Raw genomic sequence first — 19,275 nt, 5'->3', positions numbered from 1 at the left:
CCATTATCCTATATTCCTAAAAGGATTCTTTAATCAGACCCTTGTCCAGTGATGGGTTTAGCAGCACATAGGGATTACCATGTGTCCCATTCTTCTTTTAATTCTCTTGATTTCTGTTTCTCACCCCAGTGTAACGAGTTGCTACAGGTTTTTACCAAAATACTGCAGCAATAAATTATTTCTGCGTTACTAAAAGTGTTCATATTATATTGGGTCACGTTTGCATATAGCTATGAGAAAACCAATAGCATCTACTGCAGTGATTTTGCAAATTCACCGTAGTCAATGGAGCCATCATTGTTCTTATCATCATCTCTCAAAACGCCGTCTATTCGGTTGTATAAAAATATAGCTTATGAGGGGGTGACAATGTGATTGGGAACGCCATATGGACCACACTCCCCTTTGTCCAGTGTATGGATGGATGAGTAGAAAAATGGGGGAAGGAAAAAAAAAAAAGGTCACCCAGTGTTCTTTTTTACTTTAATTGTTCTTTTTCACCTTAATTTTTATTCTAATTATTTTTGTGTGTATGGTAATGAAAATGTCAAAACTTAATTTTGGTGATGAATGCACAACTATATAATGGTACTGTAAACAATTGAATGTACCCTTTGTTTTATATGACTGCATGGTATGTATATATATCTCAATAAAATGAATTAAAAAAACCACCTTCTGTTAAGTTAATCAGATCTTCTTCTTTCATTGGTAGTGTCTGTTCACTCCCTTCTTCCTTATGGACATGAGTGATGGCTGTGGGGAGTTCTAAGCCGTCAAGTAAATTATTGCCATCATAATCGTGCATTTTGGAATAATGGAGCTGCAGCTCTTGTGGAGACATCTCCGCCTCTGGTTTGTTGATGACACCTTCTAGATGCACCACGATATGCTCTTGGTTGTGAACTGTGTTCTTATCCAGGCCTGTGCTGCCGGGATATGAGAAGCTGGCTGTGGGCTCCTCAGCCCTGGCACCCAGGGTGCAAAAGGCCCAGAGCAGGCTACACAGGAAAGAGGCAACTGAACAGCCCAGAGATCTCATAGTATTGGCATATCACCATCCTCACCACCAAATCCTGTAAGCTCATTTTGTTACCTTTCTTTTCCCACTTTTGGTCAAAAAGGCATTCTCAATCCCTTGATGCCAGGGCCAGGCTCATTCCTGGGAGTCGTGTCCCACATGGCCAAGGAGATTCACTCCCCTGGAAGTCATGTACTGCTTAGGGGAGAGGGTAATGCATTTATTTGCAGAGTTGGGCTTAGAGAAAGAAGAGCTACACCCAAGCAACAGAACAGTTTCTCTGGAGGTGACTCCTAGGGATAATTCTAGGTGGGCTTAGCCTCCCCTTTATAGCCATAAGTTTCACTGGAGCAAGCCTCAAGATCAAGAGCTTGACTTTTAAGTAGGGGATTCCTAATTTCACATAACATGTATTCCGTTCAAGATAAACAATCAATGATTCACATTATCTTCACTTAGTTGTACAATCAACATCACTGTCAATTTTAAACAATTATCATAACCCAAAACACTCCAAAGCTATTATCAGCCTCTGGTTATTTATCGGTAGGTAGTATTAGTATGGTACTGGTAAGTTATTCCTACTAATACAGTCTATAATATGCAGTAGGTAGTTTTTTCCCATATACGACTCTGTTGTTAACTCTTTGTACCAGTGTCATACCTTTAGAAGTAGATCAGGCAAGCACTGGTTTATATTTGTAGTGCTAATCTGCAGGATACATAACTTTAAACAACCCCTTTCAATCATGCTCGGCTTCAATGTGGCAATGATACTTATAATCCCATTAATGAAATATCATCACCCCTGTCCATTCCCATACCTTAAGTTCACTCTCATTAACATGTCTGTACATATTAGGTTATCATTCCCCCTTCACTAGCTTCTATCTGTAGGTTCCCTATATTCTATATTATGAGACACAGATTTTACATTTTTCAGGGAGTTCACATTAGTGGTAAAATATAATTTCTCTCCTTTTGTGTCTGGCTTATTTCATTCAGCATTATGTCTCCAAGATTCATCCATGTTGTTGTATGTTTCAGGACCTTGTTCCTTTTTATTGCTGCACAATATTCCGTTGTATGTATGTACCACATTCTGTTTATCCATTCATCTGTTGAAGGACACTTAGGTTGTTTCTATCTCTTGGGAATTGTGAACAATGCCACTATGAACATCGTGTGCAAATGTCTTTGTGTCACTGCTTTCAGATCTTCTGGATATATACTGAGAAGTCAAATTGCCATATCATAGGGTAACATGATACCTAGTTTTCTGAGGAACCACCAAACTATCCTCCACAGCAGCTGTACCATTTTATAGACCCACCAGCAATGAATAAGCATTCCAATTTCTCCACATCGATTCCAGCATTTGTAGTTTCCTGTTTGTTTAATGGCAGCCATTCTTGTTGGTGTGAGATGATAACTCATGGTTTTGATTTGCGTTTCCATGAAAGCTAGTTAAGATGAACATTTTTCATATTTTTTTTTAGCTATTTGAATTTCTTCTTAGGGAAAAGATTTGAAAAGACATTTTTCTGATTTTGTAATTGGGCTGTTTGTACTATTGTCATTGAGTTGTAGGATTTCTTTATATATGTGGGATATTAGTCTCTTTTCAGATAAACGGTTTCCAAATATTTTTACACATTGAGTTGGCTGCCTCTTCACCTTTTTGACAAAGTCCTTTGAGGCACAGAAGCTTTTCATTTTGAGGCATTCCCATTTTTAATCTATTTTTTCTTTTATGCTTGTACTTTGGGTGTAAGATCTGAGAAGCTTCCTCCTTATATTAAGTCTTGAGATGTTTCCCTACCTTATTTTCTAGGAGTTTTATTGTACTGTCTCTTATATTTGAGGTCTTTGCTCCATTTTTCATTAATTTCTGTCTGGGGTGTGAGGTAGGGGTCCTCTTTCATTCTTTTGGATGTGGATATCCAGTTCTCCCAGTCCCATTTGTTGAAGAGACTGTTATGTCCCAGTACAGTGGATTTGGGGGCCTTCTCAGAAATCAGTCAGCTGTAGATCTGGGGGTCTATTTCTGAACTCTCTGTTCGACTCCATTGATCAATATGTCTATATTTGTGCCAGTACCATGCTGTTTTGAGCACTGTGGCTTTATAGTAGGCTTTAAAGTCAGGAAGTGTAAGTCCTCCACTTTGGTCTTTTTTTTAGACTGTTTTTGGCAGTTTGAGGCCCCTTTTCCCTTCCAAATTAATTTGATAACTAACTTTTCCAAGTCTGAAAAGTAGGTTGTTGGCATTTTGATTTGAATTGTGTTGAATCTGTAGATCAGTTTGGGTAGAATTGACATCTTAATGCATTTAGCCTTCCTATCAATGAACACAGACTATCTTTTCACCTAATTAGGTCTCCTTTGATTTCTTTTAGTAAACTTTCGTAAATTTTTGTGTAGTGGTTCTTTTCATCCTTGGTTAAGTTTATTCCTAAGTACTTGGTTTTTTTTTTTAGTTGCCATGGTAGATGTAATTTTTTTCTTCAATATCTTTTCAGTTAGGTCTCTTCGGTTAGTGTATCAGAACTTTACTGGCTTTTGCGCATTAATCTTGTATCCTGCCACTTTGCTGAATTTGTTTATTAGCTCAAGTAGCTGTGTCGTTCATTTCTCAGGATTCTGCAAACATAAGATTACATCATCTGCAAATAATGACAGTTTTACTTCTTCCTTTCCAATTTGGATATCTTCTCTTTGTCTTGGTAAATTCCTCTGGCTAGAACTTCTAACACAAGGTAGAATAATAGTGGTGACAGTGGGCATCTGTGTCTCATTCCCGATCTCACCATTGAGTACTATGCTGGCTGTTTTTTTTCACATATGCCCTATTACATATTGAGAAAGGTTCCCTCAATTCTTACCTTTTGAAGTGATTTTATCAAAAAAGGATGCTGAATTTTGTCAGATGCTTTTTCGGAGTCTATTGAGATTATCATTTGATTTTTTCCCTTTCGATTTGTTAATGTGTTGTGTTTTATAGATTGATTTTCTTATGTTGAACCACCCTTGCATGCCTGGAATGAATCTCACTTGGTTGTGGTATATGATCCTTTTAATGTGTCTTTGGATTCAATTTGCAAGTATTTTGTTGAGAATTTTTGACTCTATGTTCATTGCAGAGATTGGCCTGTAGTTTTCCTTTCTTATTCTTTATCTGGTTTGTTTATTAGAGTGATGTTAGCTTCATAAAATGAGTTAGGTAGGGTTCCTTTTTATTCAAAATTTTTCAAGAGTTTGAGTAGGAATATCGTCAGTTCTCTTTGGAAAGTTTGGTAGAATTCCCCTGTGAAGCCATCTGGCCCTGGGCTTTTTATTTGTAGGAAGCTTTTTGATGACTGATTGGATCTCTTTACTTGTGATTGGTTTATTAAGGTTTTCTATTTTTTCTTGGGACAGTCTAGGTTCTTCATGTATTTCCAGGAAATTATCCATTTCCTCTAAATTGTCTAGTTTGTTGGTATATAGTTGTTCATAGTGTCCTTTTAAGATTTTTAAAATTTATTCAGGATCCACAGTAATGTCCCCCTTCTCATTTCTGATTTTGTTCATTTGGGTGTCCTCTCCTTTTTTTTAAAAAAAAAAATTCAGTTATATTGAGATTGTTCACATACCATCTAATCATCCAAAGTGCACAATCAGTTGCCCACGGTACCACCATACAGCTGTGCATCCATCACCACAATTATTTTTTTTCAATTTTTAGAATATTTTCGTTATTCCAGAAAAGAAATAAAAAGAAAACTCAAATCCTCCCATACCCCTAGCCACCCCCCCTTCATTATTGACTCATAGTATTGGTATAATACATTTGTTACTGTTGATGAAAGAATGTTAAAATACTACTAACTGTAGTACATAGTTTGCAATAGGTGTATTTTTCCCTGTATACCCCTCTATTATTAACTTCTATTTATAGTGTCATACATTTGTTCTAATTCATGAAAGAGATTTCTAATATTTCTACAGTTAATCACGGAGATTGTCCACCACAAGATTCACTGTTTTATACATTCCCTAGTTTTAACCTCCAACTTTCCTTCCAGGGACAAATGTGACTCTAAGCTTCCCCTTTCCACCACATTCACACACCATTCAGCACTGTTATTCTCACAATAACTTGCTACCGTCACCTCTGTCCATTTCCAAACAGTTAAGTTGAACCTAGTTAAACATTCTGTTCATAATAAGCAACTGCTCCCCATTCTTTAGCCTCGTTCTATGTCCTGGTAACATTTCATGTCTATGAGTTTACACATTATAATTAGTTCGTATCAGTGAGACCATACAATATTTGTCCTTTTGTGTCTGACTCACTTCACTCAATATAGTGCCCTCAAGGTTTCTTCATCAACTTGTTTTTTTTTTCTTTAAGATGGTTTTGTTCACGCACCATACATTCCATCTTTAGTGAACAATCGATGGTTCCCTGTATAATCACATATTTATGCATTTACCTCTGTCCCCCTATCTACATAAGGACATTTTCATTTTTCCACAAAGAAGGAGGCAGAGACAAAGAAGGTAGAGAGACAAAAGAAAAAAAAAAAAAAGAGAAAAAGAAAAAAAATGATAGCTAAAAAGTAACAAAAGGAAAGATAGAATTATACTAAAGTACAGTAAGAGACAACATCTTTTATGCTTTAATCCTTGTTATTTCTTTTCTTCTACCTGCTTTAGGGTTAGTTTGCTGTTCATTTTCTTGCTTCTTCAATTGTTCAGTTAGGTCAGTGGTTTTAGCTCTTTCTTCCTTTTTAATGTATGCATTTAGAGCTATAAATTTCCCTCTCAGCACTGCCTTCATTGCATGCCATAGGTTAGACATGTTTTGTTCTCATTTTCATTCATCTCCAGGTATTTAGCAATTCCTCTCGCAGTTGTTAGAGTGTGTTTTTTAACCTCCACGTGTTTGTGAATGTTCTATTCTTTGGTGGTTATTGATTTCTAGTTTCATTCAATTAGGGTCAGAGAATGTGCTTTAAATAATTTCAATCTTTTTTAATTTATTGAGGCTTGTTTTGTGCTGCAGCACATGATCTATTCTTGAGAGCATTCCATGAGTGCTACAGAAGAATATATTTATGATAATTTGGGATGTAACACTCTATATATGTCTGTTAAGTATAATTTATTTAGCACATTGTTTAGGTTCTCAATTTCCTTATTGGTTCTCTGCTAGTTCTATCTGTAGAAAAGAGTGTTGTATTGAAGTCTCCCAGTATTACTCTAGAAGCGTCTATGACTCCCTTCAGTTTTCCCACTGTTTGTGTCACGTATTTTGGAGCACCTTGACTGGGTGCATAAACATTTAAGATTGTTATTTCTTCTTGGTGAAGTGTCCCTTTTATTCATACATAGGGTCCTTCTTTGTCTCTTATGACATCTTTGCATTTAAAGTCTATTTTGCCTGATACTAGTGTTGCTACCCCTGCTTTCTGTTGGCTACAGCTTGCATGGAATATTTTTTTCCCATACTTGAACTTTTAATCTTTGTGTCACAGGGTGTAAGATGAGTCTCTTGTAAACAGCATATCAATGGATCATATTTTTAAATCCCTTCTGCCAATCTGTCTTTTAATTGGGGAGTTTAATCCACTCACATTCAGAGTTATTACTGTGAAGGGAGTTGTGCCGGTTTGTATGTATTATTTCCCCCCAAACACCATTATCTTTGATGTAATCTTGTATGGGCAGACCTATCAGTGTTAATTAGGTTGTAATTCTTTGAGTGTTTCCATGGAGATGTGCTCCACCCAACTGTGGGTGATGACTCTGATTGGGTAATTTCCATGGAGGGTGGGTCTGAATTAAATCACTGGAGCCATATAAATGAGCTGACAAACAGAAGTGCAGCTGAGAGTGACATTTTGAAGAGGAGCTACAGCAAAAAGGGACACTTTGAAGAAAGCACTGGACTTGAGAGAGGAGCTTCAGCTTACAGGGACATTTTGGAGATGGCCTTTGAAAGCAGACTTTTGCTCTGGAGAAGCTGAGAGAGGACAAATGCCCCAAGAGCAACTAAGAGTGACAGTTTTGAGGAGCTGAAGCCTAGAGAGGAACATCCTGGGAGAAAGCCATTTTGAAACCAGAACTTGGAGCAGACACCGGCCACGTGGCTTCCCAGCTAACATGTTTTCTGGATGCCATTGGCCATCTTCCAGTGAAGGTACCTGATTGTTGCTGCATTACCTTGGACACTTTATGGCCTTAAGACTGTAACTGTGTAACCAAATAAACCCCCTTTATAAAGGCCAATCCATTTCTGGTGTTTTGCTTTCCGGCAGCATTAGCAAACTGAACAGGACTTCTTCAACCAGCCATCTTATCCTATGGTTTTTAGTTTTCAGTTTTCAGATCTATTTTCCCCTCTCTCTCTTTTTTTTGCTATAAGTTGTCCTTACTAATACTCTTCAATTCTTTGTCCTTCTCCATACCTCTCTCTCCTTTCTTTTTTTCTCAGCCAGTCGAACTCCCTTTAATATTTCTTGCAGGGCAGGTCTCTTGTTAACAAATTCTCTCAGCATTTGTTTGTCTGTGAAAATTTTAACCTCTTCCTCAATTTTGAAGGAGGGCTTTGCTGGATAAAGGATTCTTGGCTGGCAATTTTTCTCCTTCAGAATCTTAAATATGTCATACCACTGCCTCTTAGCCTCCATGGTGGCCTCTGAGTAGTCAGTACTTGGTCTTATTGGTTTCCCTTGTATGTGGTGAATCGCTTCTCTCTTGCTGCTTTCAGAAGTCGCTCCTTCTCTTCAGCATTTGACAATCTGATTAGCATATGTCTCGGAGTGGGTTTATTTGGATTTATTGTATTCGGAATCATTGGCCATCTTTGATTTGCATATTTATATCATTTAGAAGGGTTGGAAAACTTTTCCAAACCATGTCTTCAAATACTCTTCCCAGCCCTTTACTCTTGTCTTCTCCGTCTGGGACACCAGTGATTATTTTTTACGTACTTCATGTTGTCCATCATTTCCCTAAGATCCTTTTCCATTTTTTTTTTTTTTTAAATATTTTTCACCGTTTGTTCTTTAGTACACTTGCATTCAATTTCCCAGTCCTGGAGTTCACATATTCTTTCTTCTGCCTCTTCAGATCTGCTGTTGTGTGTCTCTAGTATATTTTTAATTTGATTAACAGTACCTTTTATTTCCGTAAGATCTTCTTTTTTTATTTACTCTCTGTTTCTTCTTTATGCTATTCTATAGTCTTCTTGATGTCCTTTATGTGCTTAGTGAACCCATGGAAGTGGTTTTGGAGATTTGTGTGTGCTCCTTTGATTAATTGCCCCAAGATCTGTGTCTCCTCTGGCTTTTTAATTTGATCATTTGGCTTGCCCATATCTTCTTGGATCTTCATATGCTTTGTGATTTTCTCTTGGCTTTGGGGCATTTGCTTATCTGATAAGGTTATTTTGGGAAATGAAAGACTATTTGATCATATATATTTATATTTATATATATATATATTTTTGGCAGCGCCACAGCTTGCTGGAGTGCACTTTCCCTGTCTTCCCAGCAGATGGCACTCTTGAGCCACCTCTCGCCATCAAGCCAGCTTTCCCCCACCTTTGTGTGTGTGCTCAGTGGGATCTAAACCAGGTGGAAATCCAATCACTGCACCAGTTCTCCATGGGCACTGGGGACTGCCAGTCCTGAGGGTGCAGTGTGGGCCCTCTGTAGTTTGGCAGGGAGTCTGCTTAAGGGCACTGTGGGTCTGGTGATTCCTGGGCCTCCACATGGATCACTGTCAGGCTGTAGGGCAGCACATCTCACCCTCCAGCGCAGATGTGTCCCGCTCTCTGCCCGCCATGCACCTGCGAGCCTCTGGGGTGTGGGAGGGGCTCCTGGTTCTTCTGTGCGGCCCACTTGCCCATCGCCGCACACTATGGACTTCTATGGAGGGAAAGTAAATGCGGTCAACACTGTTCCACTGTTTCCCGGACCATGCGGCTGAGGGGGATTATCTCCCCAGCTAATTGCTGAGATGGGTGCACGGTTGTGGAGAGCTGCTCTCTCCTGCTCGGAGGCTGTCTCACCACTGCCAGTCCCCAGCAGCAGTCCTGGCTGAGTAAACTCACCATCTCTGTTTTTTTTTCTTTAACAATGTAAACCTATTTCCTTAAAAATGATACAACTGAATACAGATTTTCTTTTTTCATGCTTTCTGGAAAGAGCACAGAAATGACTGGGCTGGGTTCCCTCATCACCTTCCATAAGGCTCTTCAGCTGGCCTCCCTGTGACTGGAATCACCACCTCCTGCACAAGGTGGTCATCTTCCTTCCCCTCTCGGAGAAGCTACTTGGTGGGCCCAGCAAGACATTTGCCCCAGCAGTGCAGGCTTGGCAAATCAGACCCTCCCTGGAGACAGCATGTGTGCGGGCAGCACTGCCTCGACCCGGATTTCAGGATGAGCCCTTTTGGGTGGGCTTTGCCATAACCTCTCTTGCAGCTCTGTGTCCTCACCCACTCCCCAGCATGCTTTCATGGTGGGTGGGTTCTCCAACTTTCTGTGGGCTGCCCAAGCTTTGTTGAGCTTCAGCTTCTCTCCCGGGCTGATGTGGTAGAGGTGAAGGAGCCACGAGGTCCTCCCACTCTTACAGGCCTTGGGGCTGCCACTGAGAGTCCTGAGCTCCTGAGAAGCATTCAGGGGTTCCATGGACCCGTGGCAGCTCCTAGGCCTGCCTTTTCTCCTCGGCCTGCTGCTTAGCTTCTCCATAAGCAGCTTTTTCCTTGCCTTTCTTAGCTGAAAATAAATGACCATCATCTGTTCTGGTTTGCTAATGCTGCCGGATTGCAAAACACCAGAGATGGATTGGCTTTTATAAAGGGGGTTTATTTGGTTACACAGTTACAGTCTTAAGGCCATAAAGTGTCCAAGGTAAGGCATCAACAATCAGGTACCTTCACTGGAGGATGGCCAACAGTGTCTGGAAAACCTCTGTTAGCTGGGAAGGCACGTGGCTGGCGTCTGCTCCAAGTTCTGGTTTCAAAATGGATGTTCCTCTCTAGGCTGCAGTTCCTCAAAAATGTCACTCTTAGTTGCACTTGGGATATTTGTCCTCTCTCAGCTTCTCCAGAGCAAGAGTCTGCTTTCAACGGCCGTCTTCAAACTGTCTGTCATCTGCAGCTCCTGTGCTTTCTTCAAAGTGTCCCTCTTGGCTGTAGCTCCTCTTCAAAACATCACTCACAGCTGCACTGAGTTCCCTCTGCCCATCAGCTCATTTATATGGCTCCACTGATCAAGGGCCACCCTGAATGGTTGGGGCCACGCCTCCATGGAAATATCTCATCAGAGTTATCACCTACAGTTGGGTGGGGCGCATTTCTAATCACCAAAACGTCTGCCCCACAAGACTGCATCAAAGAATATGGCTTTTTTGGGGGACATAATACATTCAAACCGGCACATCATCCATCTCTGACTTTAGCTTCAAACCACAGTTGGAATTAGCAATACCAGATCATCTTATAAAAGCAAACCATGAGGTTTCCCTGGAAGCATTTTCCTCGCCATGGTATGCATGAACATTCCACAAGGCCAGTTCTCTCCTTCCTCTGATGAGGCCTCATTAAGAAGCTGAACAATTACATGCTTGATGTGGTGGGTCAATGGTTGTTTCTTTTTTAAGGTTTTTTTAATTAATCATATTTTTAATTGTGGAATATAACATATATTCATAGAAGTGATAACTTTCCAACTGCAATTTATCAAGCAGAGAACAAATTTCAAAGAATGCTATATGTAACATTTCCACAGTTTATTTTCTTATTGTGAATTATATACACAAAAAGGTAATAACTTTCAAAGTACAATTTAACAAGTAGTTATATAGGAAATTTCCAAAGATGTTATGAGTTACAGTAGCATAGTTTCAGTTATTTCCTTATTGTGAGATGTAATATATATACAAAAAGTGACAACTTTCGAATTATAATTTAACAAGTAGCTATAGAGCAAATTTCAAAGAATGCTATGGTTACAGTTCCACCATTTCAGTTCTTAACTTCTAGCCATTCCAGTGCCCCAGCAACTAAGAAAATAAAATTATATAGATTCAGTATTCATAATCCTTTGTTAAATTCCGTCTTGTCTGTTGCTACCCCTTTTTCTAGTTTAATCACTTTCCCAGCTTTGGGGATGTCTAGGCAGTGACCACCCTAACCTGTTCATGTTGATAAGTGGTGTTGACTTTATGAGAAAAGAGGACATATCTGGTTGATATTCTTGAAGAGGCTGTTGCTTCTGGGTTTTGGGACTTAGCTGGCATAGGAGCTCTCTGGAGGATTTAAGTTTCTGAAGAATAAACTTAGTGAGTGAAACTTTTTTAGAATCTCAGACAGGAACCTGGGGTTTTGGGGACTACTGTTGACTTGGACTTATCATACTGTAGCCATTTGGCATATCTAGGTGAAGCTTGCATGGCAATAACTTCCAGGACATGCTCTTGACTCTGAATTCTCTTAGCCTCTGAAACCATATTTTGTTGCCTTTCTTTCCCCCCTTTTGGTCAAAAAGGTATTCTCAACCCCTTGACTCCAGGGTCAGGTTCATTCCCAGAAGCTGTGTCCTATGTCTCTAGGGTGATCATTCACCTGCGGGGTCTTGTCCCATGTTGAGGGGAGGGTAAAGAATTTATTTGCAGAGTTAGGCTTAAAGAAAGTCCACATTTGAGCAACAAAAGAGGTTCTCTGAAGGTGACTCCCAGGAATAATTATAGATGGGCTTAGCCTTTCCTTTAAGTTTCATAAGATCAAGACTCAAGTTCAAGGGCTTGACTTATAAAGTAGGGGGTTCCTAAATTCACACAGCATATATTATGTCCACAATAATCCATCCATCTCACGTTATCATCACTTGGTTGAACAATCCTCATCATTCTCCATTTTAAAGAATTCTCACGACCTAAAACACCCCATAGCTCTTTTTAGCTCTTAATTATTTGTCACTAGTATTTGTGTGGTACTAGTAAAGTATTCCTATTAAATATAGTCCCTAGTATGCAACAGGTAGATTTTTCCCATATGTCATTCTGTTGTCAACTCTCCGTACCAGTGTCACACCTTAGAAGTTTATCATGCAAGCACCTATCTATGTTTGTAGTGCTATCTGTGGGATATATGCCTTTAAACAACATCTTGCAATCCTAGTTGCCTTCAATACAGCTCTGATGCTTACAATCCCATTAACAGTCACCACCCCATCCATTCCCATACCTTTGAATTCACCCTCATTAACATATCTGCATATTAGATAATCATTCCCCATTTACTAGCCTCTGTCTGTCACTAGGTCCCCAATATTCTACATTATAGGAAATTAATTTTACATTGTTCAGCGAGTTCATAGTAGTGGTAATGTACAATATCTCTCCTTATGTATCTGGCATATTTCACACAGCATTATGTCTTCAAGGTTCATCCATGTTGTCATGTTTTAGGACCTTGTTCCCTCTTACTGCTGCATAGTTTTCTATCGTATGTATATACCACATTTTGTTTATCCACTCATCTGTTGAAAGACACTTGGATTGTTTTCATCTCTTGGCAAATGTGAATAATGCCGCTATGAACATCGTGTACAAATTTCTGTTCATGTCACTGCTTTCAGTTCTTCTGGTTATATACAGGTAGGTGGAATTGCCAGATGGTAGGATAATTCTATATCTAGTTTTCTGAGAAACTGCCAAACTGTCTTCCCCAGGAGCTATACCATTATACATTCCCACCAGCAATGAATAAGAATTCACATTTCTCCACATCTTCTCCAGCATTTATTATTTCCTGTTTGTTTAATGGCAGCCATTCTTGTTGGTGTGAGATGGTATCTCATTGTGGTTTTGTTTGCATTTCCCTAATAGCTAGTGAAGATGAGCATTTTTTCATGTCTTTTTTAGCCATTTGTATTTCCTGTTTGGAAAAATGCCTTTCCATGTCTTTTGCCCATTTTATAATTGGGCTGTTTGTACTATTGGTGAGTTGTAGGATTTCTTTGTACATGCAGTATACCAATCTCTTATCAGATAGATGGTTTCCAAATACTTCTCCCATTGAATTAGCTGCATCTTCACCTTTTTGTCAAAGTCTTTTGAGGTACAGAAGCTTTTGATTTTGAGGAGTTCCCATTTATCTATTTTTTCTTTTGTTGCTTGTGCTTTGGGTGTAAGGTCTAGGAAGCTACTTCCTAATCCTAGGTCTTGAAGATGTTTCTCTGCATTATCTTCTCAGAGTTTTCTTGTGCTGACTCTTGTATTGAGGTCTTTGCTCAACTTGGAGTTAATTTTTGTACAGGGTATGAGGTAGGGGTCCTCTTTCATTCTTTTGTTTATGGCTATCAAGTTCTCCCAGCCCCATTTGTTGAAGAGACTGTTATGTCCCAGTTCAGTGGATTTGGGGGTCTTATCAAAAATCACTTGACCGTAGATCTGGGGGTCTATTTCCGAACTCTCAATTCAATTCCATTGATCAATTTGTCTATTTTTGTGCCAATACCATGCTGTTTTGACCACTGTGGCTTTATAGAAAACTTCGAAGTCTGGAAGTGTAAGTCCTCCCACTTTGTTCTTCTTTTTAAAGATGTTTTTGGCAACTTTAGGAACCTTTCCTTTCCAAATAAATTTGATAACTAGCTTTTCCAAGCCTGCAGAGTAGGTTGTTGGAACCATCCCGTTCTTTGAGATGCAGTTTCTCCCCTCTTTCATTGAAATCCCCACCACGTGTTGGAGAAGTCCCTGTCTGGCTGCTCACATGCTGAAACTGCTGTCCTGGGCATCTGCTGCCTTTTCTCTAGTTTCTTTCATGGAGGAGGAGTTCATTCTGCCTCACCTATTCCACCATCTTCCGAAACACTACTGATTTTTGCGTGTTACTCTGGTATGCAACCACTTTGTTGAATTTTTTATTAGTTGTAATAGCTCTGTTGTGGAATTTTTCAGGATTTTCTGTATATAGGATCATATCATCTGTAAATTGAGTAAGTTTCACTTCTTCTTTTGCAATTTGCACCTCTTTTATTCCTTTCTCTTGCCTAATTGCTCTATCTAGAACTTCCAGCACAAAGTGTAATAACGGTGTTGACAGTGGACATCCTTGTCTTGTTAAAGATCTTAGAGGCAAACCTTTCTGTCTTCCACCATTGCGTATGATGTCAGCCATGGGTTTTTCATATATGGCCTTTATCACGTACATGCTGTTTCCTTCTATTACTAGTTGCATAAGTGTTTTTATCAAGAAGGTGTGCTGGAGTTTGTCAAATGTCCTTTCTGAATCAATGGAGACGATCATGTGTTTTTTTACTTTGTTCTTTTAATGTGGTGTTTTACCTTAATTGATCTATGTTGAACCATCCTGCATACCTGGGATAAATCCCACTTGATCATGGTGTTGTAATTCTTTTACTGTGCTGTTAGATTTGGTTGCTTGTATTTTGCTGAGAATTTTCCCAACTATATTGTGAGGGATATTGTTCTGTAATTTTCTGGTATCTGTATGTGGCTTTGGTATGAGGGTGATTTTGGCCTCATAGAATTGTTAGGTATTGTTCCCTCCTCTTCAACGTTTTTGAAGAGTTTGAGCAGGATTGGTGTTAATTCTTCTTGGAATGTTGGTAGAATTCTCCACTGAAGCTATCTGTCTTGGACTTTTATTTGTTGGGAGGTTTTTTGATTACTGATGCAATCTTCCAACTAGTTGTTGATTAGTTGAGATCTTCTATTTATTCTTGAGTGCGTGTAGGTAGTTTGTGTGTTTGTAGGAATGTGTCCATTTCATCTAGGGTGTCTGCTTTTTGGCATACAGTTGTTCATATTATTCTCTTATGAACCTTTCTGTTATTGCAGATAGTAAGTCCCCCATTTCTTTTCTGACTTTATTTATAAGTGTCCTCTCTCTTCTTTTCTTTGTCAGTCTAGCTATAGGTTTGTCAATTTTACTGATATTTTCAAAGAACCAACTTTTGCTTTTGTTGATTTTTTTTTTTTTCCTATTTAATTATCTCTGCTGGAATCCTATTTTTGTCCTTCGGCTGATTTTCAGCTTAGTTTGCTCTTCTTTTTCTAGATGCTTCAGTTTTGAGGTAGGTCTCTCAATTGAGATCTTCTTTTTTCATGTAGGCCTTTAGAGGTATAAATTTCCCTCTCAGCACTTCCTCCTTTGCTGCATCCTATAAGTTTTTGTATGTTGTGTTTTCATTTTCATTCACCTCAAGATATTTAATTTTCTTTGTGATTTATTTCTTGACCCATTGCTTGTTTAAGAGTACTTTGTTTAATTTCCACATATTTGTGAATTCTATTCCCCCTACCCCCCCCCCATCTCTCTCTCTCATTCTTTGTAGCTTCATTCCACTGTGGTCAGAGAAGATGCATTGTATGATTTCAATTTTTTTTTTTTAACTTACTGAGATGTGTTTTGTGATCTAACATATGATCTGTCCTGGAGAAGGAGCCATGTGCCCTAGAGAAGAATGTGTATTCTGCCATTGAGTGAAATGATCTATATATGTCTGTTGGGTCTTGTTGGTTTAGAGTATCACTCAAGTCTTCTGTTTCCTTCTTGATCTTCTGTTTAGATGTTTTATCCATTATTAAAAGTGGTGTTTTGAATTCTCCTACATTAATGTAGAACCGTCAATTCCTCCTTTCAAACCTGTCAATATTTGCTTCATGTATTTTCATGCTCTGCTCTTAGGTACATACATATTTATAATTGTTACATCTTCTTCTTGTATTGACCCCTTTGTCAATATATTGACCTTCTTTGTCCCTCATAACAGTTTTTGACTTAAAGTCTATTTTATTTGATATTAGTATAGCTACTCCAACTCTTTTGGTTGGTACTTGCATGGTATATATTTTTTTCCATCCTTTCACTTTAATTCTTTTTATGTCTTTGAATTTAAGGTGTCTTGTAAACAGCATGTTGTCGTTTCATGCTTCTTATCAATTCAGCCAATCTCGACCTTTTGACTTGAGAGTTCAACGATTTATATTACAGATACTACTGATAATGTGGGCCTTTCTTCTCTCATTTTGCTATTTTGTCTTTGTACATCTGATACCTTTTTTGGCCTTCAATTCTTCCATTAATGCCTACTTTCATATTTATTTGATTTCTTATATTGTACCACTTTGAGTCCCTTCAGATTTCTTTTGGAATGTATTTTTCAGATATTTTCTTTGTGGTTACCATGCTGTTAAAATTTACCATCCTTAATCTATAACAATCCTATTTGATTTGATACCAACTTAACTTCTGTAGCATACACATACACTTTTCCTATACCCCTCCTTCCCCACACCTTGCTTGTAGTTGTTTCAAATTATATCTGTATACGGTATGTCCAAAACCATAGATTTATCATTACTTTTTATGAATTTGTATTTAGCAACTGTAAGAAGTAAAAAGTGGCGGTACATACCAAAAAATACAATAGTAATGGCATTTATAATTCTCTGTATGTTACCTTTGCTGGTGTTCTTTATTTCTTTATGACACTTACTTCACTGTCTTGTGTCCTTTCCTTCCAGTTGAAGAAGTCCCTTTGGCATTGCTCCCAGGGCAGATCTAGTGGTGATGAACTCCCTCAGCTTTGTTTATCTGGGAATGTTTTAATCTCTCTCGCATTTCTGCAAGAAAGTCTTTCTGGGTATACAATTCTCAGTTGGCACTTGTTTTCATATCACTGTCATTTGCCTCCATGGTTTCTGATGAGAAATTGACACTTAATCTTACTGGGATTCTCTTGTACATAACTCATTGCTTTTCTTGTGCAACTTTCACACGTGTCTCCTTACCCTTGGTATTGGGCAATTTGATTACTATGTTTCTGGGTGTGGTTGTCTTTGAGTTTATCCTGTTTGGGGTTCCTTGTGATTCTTGAATGTACATTTCATGTCTTTGTTAAATTTGGAAGTTTTCTGCCATTATTTCTTTGACTACTCTTTCTGCCCCTTTCTCTCTTTCTATGCCTTCTGGGACTCCCTTAATGCATTTGTTGGTATGCCTGGTGGTGTCCTATAGATCTCTTAGGTTCTGTTTGCTTCTTTTAATCATATTTTTTTATTGTATACATAGAGTGATAACTCTCCAAGTGCAATTTAACAAGCAGTTAGAGAGCAAATTTCAAAGAATTTTATGGGTTACATTTCCACATTTTCAGTTATTTCCATATTGTGAAATATAGCATATATATACAGGAAGGTGATAACTTTCAAATTACAATTTAACAAGTAGCTACAGAACAAATTTCAAAGGATGCTATGGGTTACAGTTCCACCATTTCAGTTCTTTCCTTCTAGCTATTATAATACCCTAGCAACTAAGAAAAATAAAATTATATATTCAGTGTTCATAATCACTTGTTAAATTCCATCTTGTCTGTTGCTACCTCTTCCTCTAGTTTAATCACTTTCCCATCTTTGGGGATGTCTAGGCAGTGACCACCCTGAACTGTTCATGTTGGAAAGGGTGTCAACTTTATGAGCCAAGGGGACACATCTGGTTGATGTTCTTGAAGAGGCTATTGCTTCTGGGTTTGGGGACTTAGTTGTCATAGGAGTTCCCTAGAGGATTTAAGTTTCTGAAGAATAAACTTAGTGAGTAAAAGTTTTATAGAGTCTCAGATACAGATCTGGGTATTCTTTAGGGTTTGGGGGACTGTTGCTGACTTGGGCTTATCATTCCGTGGTCACTTGGCGTACCTGGTGAAGCTTCTTGCATAGGAGTGACCTCCAGGACAGCCTCTTGAATCTATTTGAGTTCTCTTAACCACTGAAACCTTATTTTGTTGCCTTTTTTTTCCCTGTTTGCTTGTTAATTTTTTTTTCTTTCTGCTCCTCAGCCTGAATTATTTTGTGTTGTCTTCGACATCATCAGTTCTTTCTTCTGCCAACTACAATCTGCTGTTGAAACCATCTCGGGAATTTTTCATTTCTGTTTTTGTGTTTTTCAACTCCAGTATATGGTTCCTAGTGAGAATCTCAAAAAGATTCCCATATTGCATGTTCATTGTTTTCCTCATATCCTTCATTTTTCTGTTTTCTTTTATCTCTTTGAGCATATTGAAGATTATTTTTTGAAAGTCTATCTGGTAAGCCTAAAGTCTGATCCTCTTCATAGACGGTTTCTTGATTTTAATCTTGTTCTTTTGGATGTATCATCATTTGCTATTTCTTTGCTTGTCTTGTAATCTTTTTTTGCACAGTATAAACTTTAATATTTTAAGGTGGTAACCCTAGGATTTAGTCCCTGAACGGTCTTTTCCTTAAGTTTGTATCCAGCTAGATGATAGGACATACATTTTCTTGACTGTCAGGTGGTAATCAAAACAAACAAACGGAAGCAAAAAGCACCTTTCACTGTCTTGCAAATTGGCTCTGCTTTGGCTGTTGGTTTCCTTCACAACTTAGCCCTTCTATCAAGATTAGTCTGAGGCAAATGTGAAGTACAGCATCCTGTATTTTTTTGATGTTGTTTGCCAAATTTTCCTCTCTATCTTAACTGAACCTGGGTGGAGCCATGGAGTGGCCTCTTTTCTTGGGTGTGGAGTCACAGAGCCTGTTTCTTTCCTGGGCATGTGATTCCTTGTGGCCTTGGGAATTCCTCCATTTACAGTGCACAGGAGCTTGAGTCAACACCACCTCTACTCCCTTTGAAATAGACTTTCACCCCTTCCTGGGTGCTTTCTTGTGTGACTTAACGCAGGTAATCCTTTGCCTCAGGCCCCTTCAGCTTAACTGTCCCTGCTGTGTCTGCAGGTGGCTTCTGTGCCTTGCACACAAACTCTAGGAGGGCAAGCCTGCGACAAGTTCCCCAGCTCAGTCCCTCAGACTTCCACCCAGTAGATCCCTGACAGACATGAACCGCAGAATGGGCACAGGGCTGCTCTGCTCCCTCTGGCTTAGGGCCAGAGAACAGCAGTGCGAGTGCAAGCTGGCTACACCCTGCACTGGAGAGGGGTTTGGGGAGGGGCCGGCAAGATGCTAGGAGCTTCTTTGATTTTTGAAGCTGTATTTTCCTGATTCGGCACTTGCCCAGTTAATGTGGCCCTTTAGCTGTCTTCTGTACTTTTGAGGAAGATTGCTTTCTTTAAGAGTCACCTGTCACCTTTGCCCAAGGGTGTTGGAATAATGGCTGCTCTCAGTGATCTAAAGTAGTTGATCAAAAGCATTGATCAGTGATCAGACCACTCCTGGATTTTGGAGGACTGTCTTGATGTCCCATCCTGGCACCA

The 19,275-nt window shown here is 39.0% G+C and overlaps 1 protein-coding gene across 1 annotated transcript; it reads right to left on the bottom strand.

Moving 5' to 3' along the window:
• Positions 1 to 251: 251 nt before the first annotated feature.
• Positions 252 to 9,702, bottom strand: LOC119519276 (multiple coagulation factor deficiency protein 2 homolog). Its single transcript, XM_037816862.1, has 4 exons — positions 9,510 to 9,702; positions 8,819 to 8,938; positions 676 to 1,020; positions 252 to 328 (listed from the first exon to the last, which is right to left on the bottom strand). Exons 1-4 carry the CDS (start codon positions 9,700 to 9,702, stop codon positions 252 to 254), a joined length of 735 nt encoding a protein of 244 aa, XP_037672790.1.
• Positions 9,703 to 19,275: the final 9,573 nt, after the last annotated feature.

This window comes from Choloepus didactylus, chromosome 23, assembly GCF_015220235.1.
Source record: "Choloepus didactylus isolate mChoDid1 chromosome 23, mChoDid1.pri, whole genome shotgun sequence".
Lineage (NCBI taxonomy): Eukaryota > Metazoa > Chordata > Mammalia > Pilosa > Megalonychidae > Choloepus > Choloepus didactylus.
This window is presented reverse-complemented; position numbering and strand designations above follow the sequence as displayed.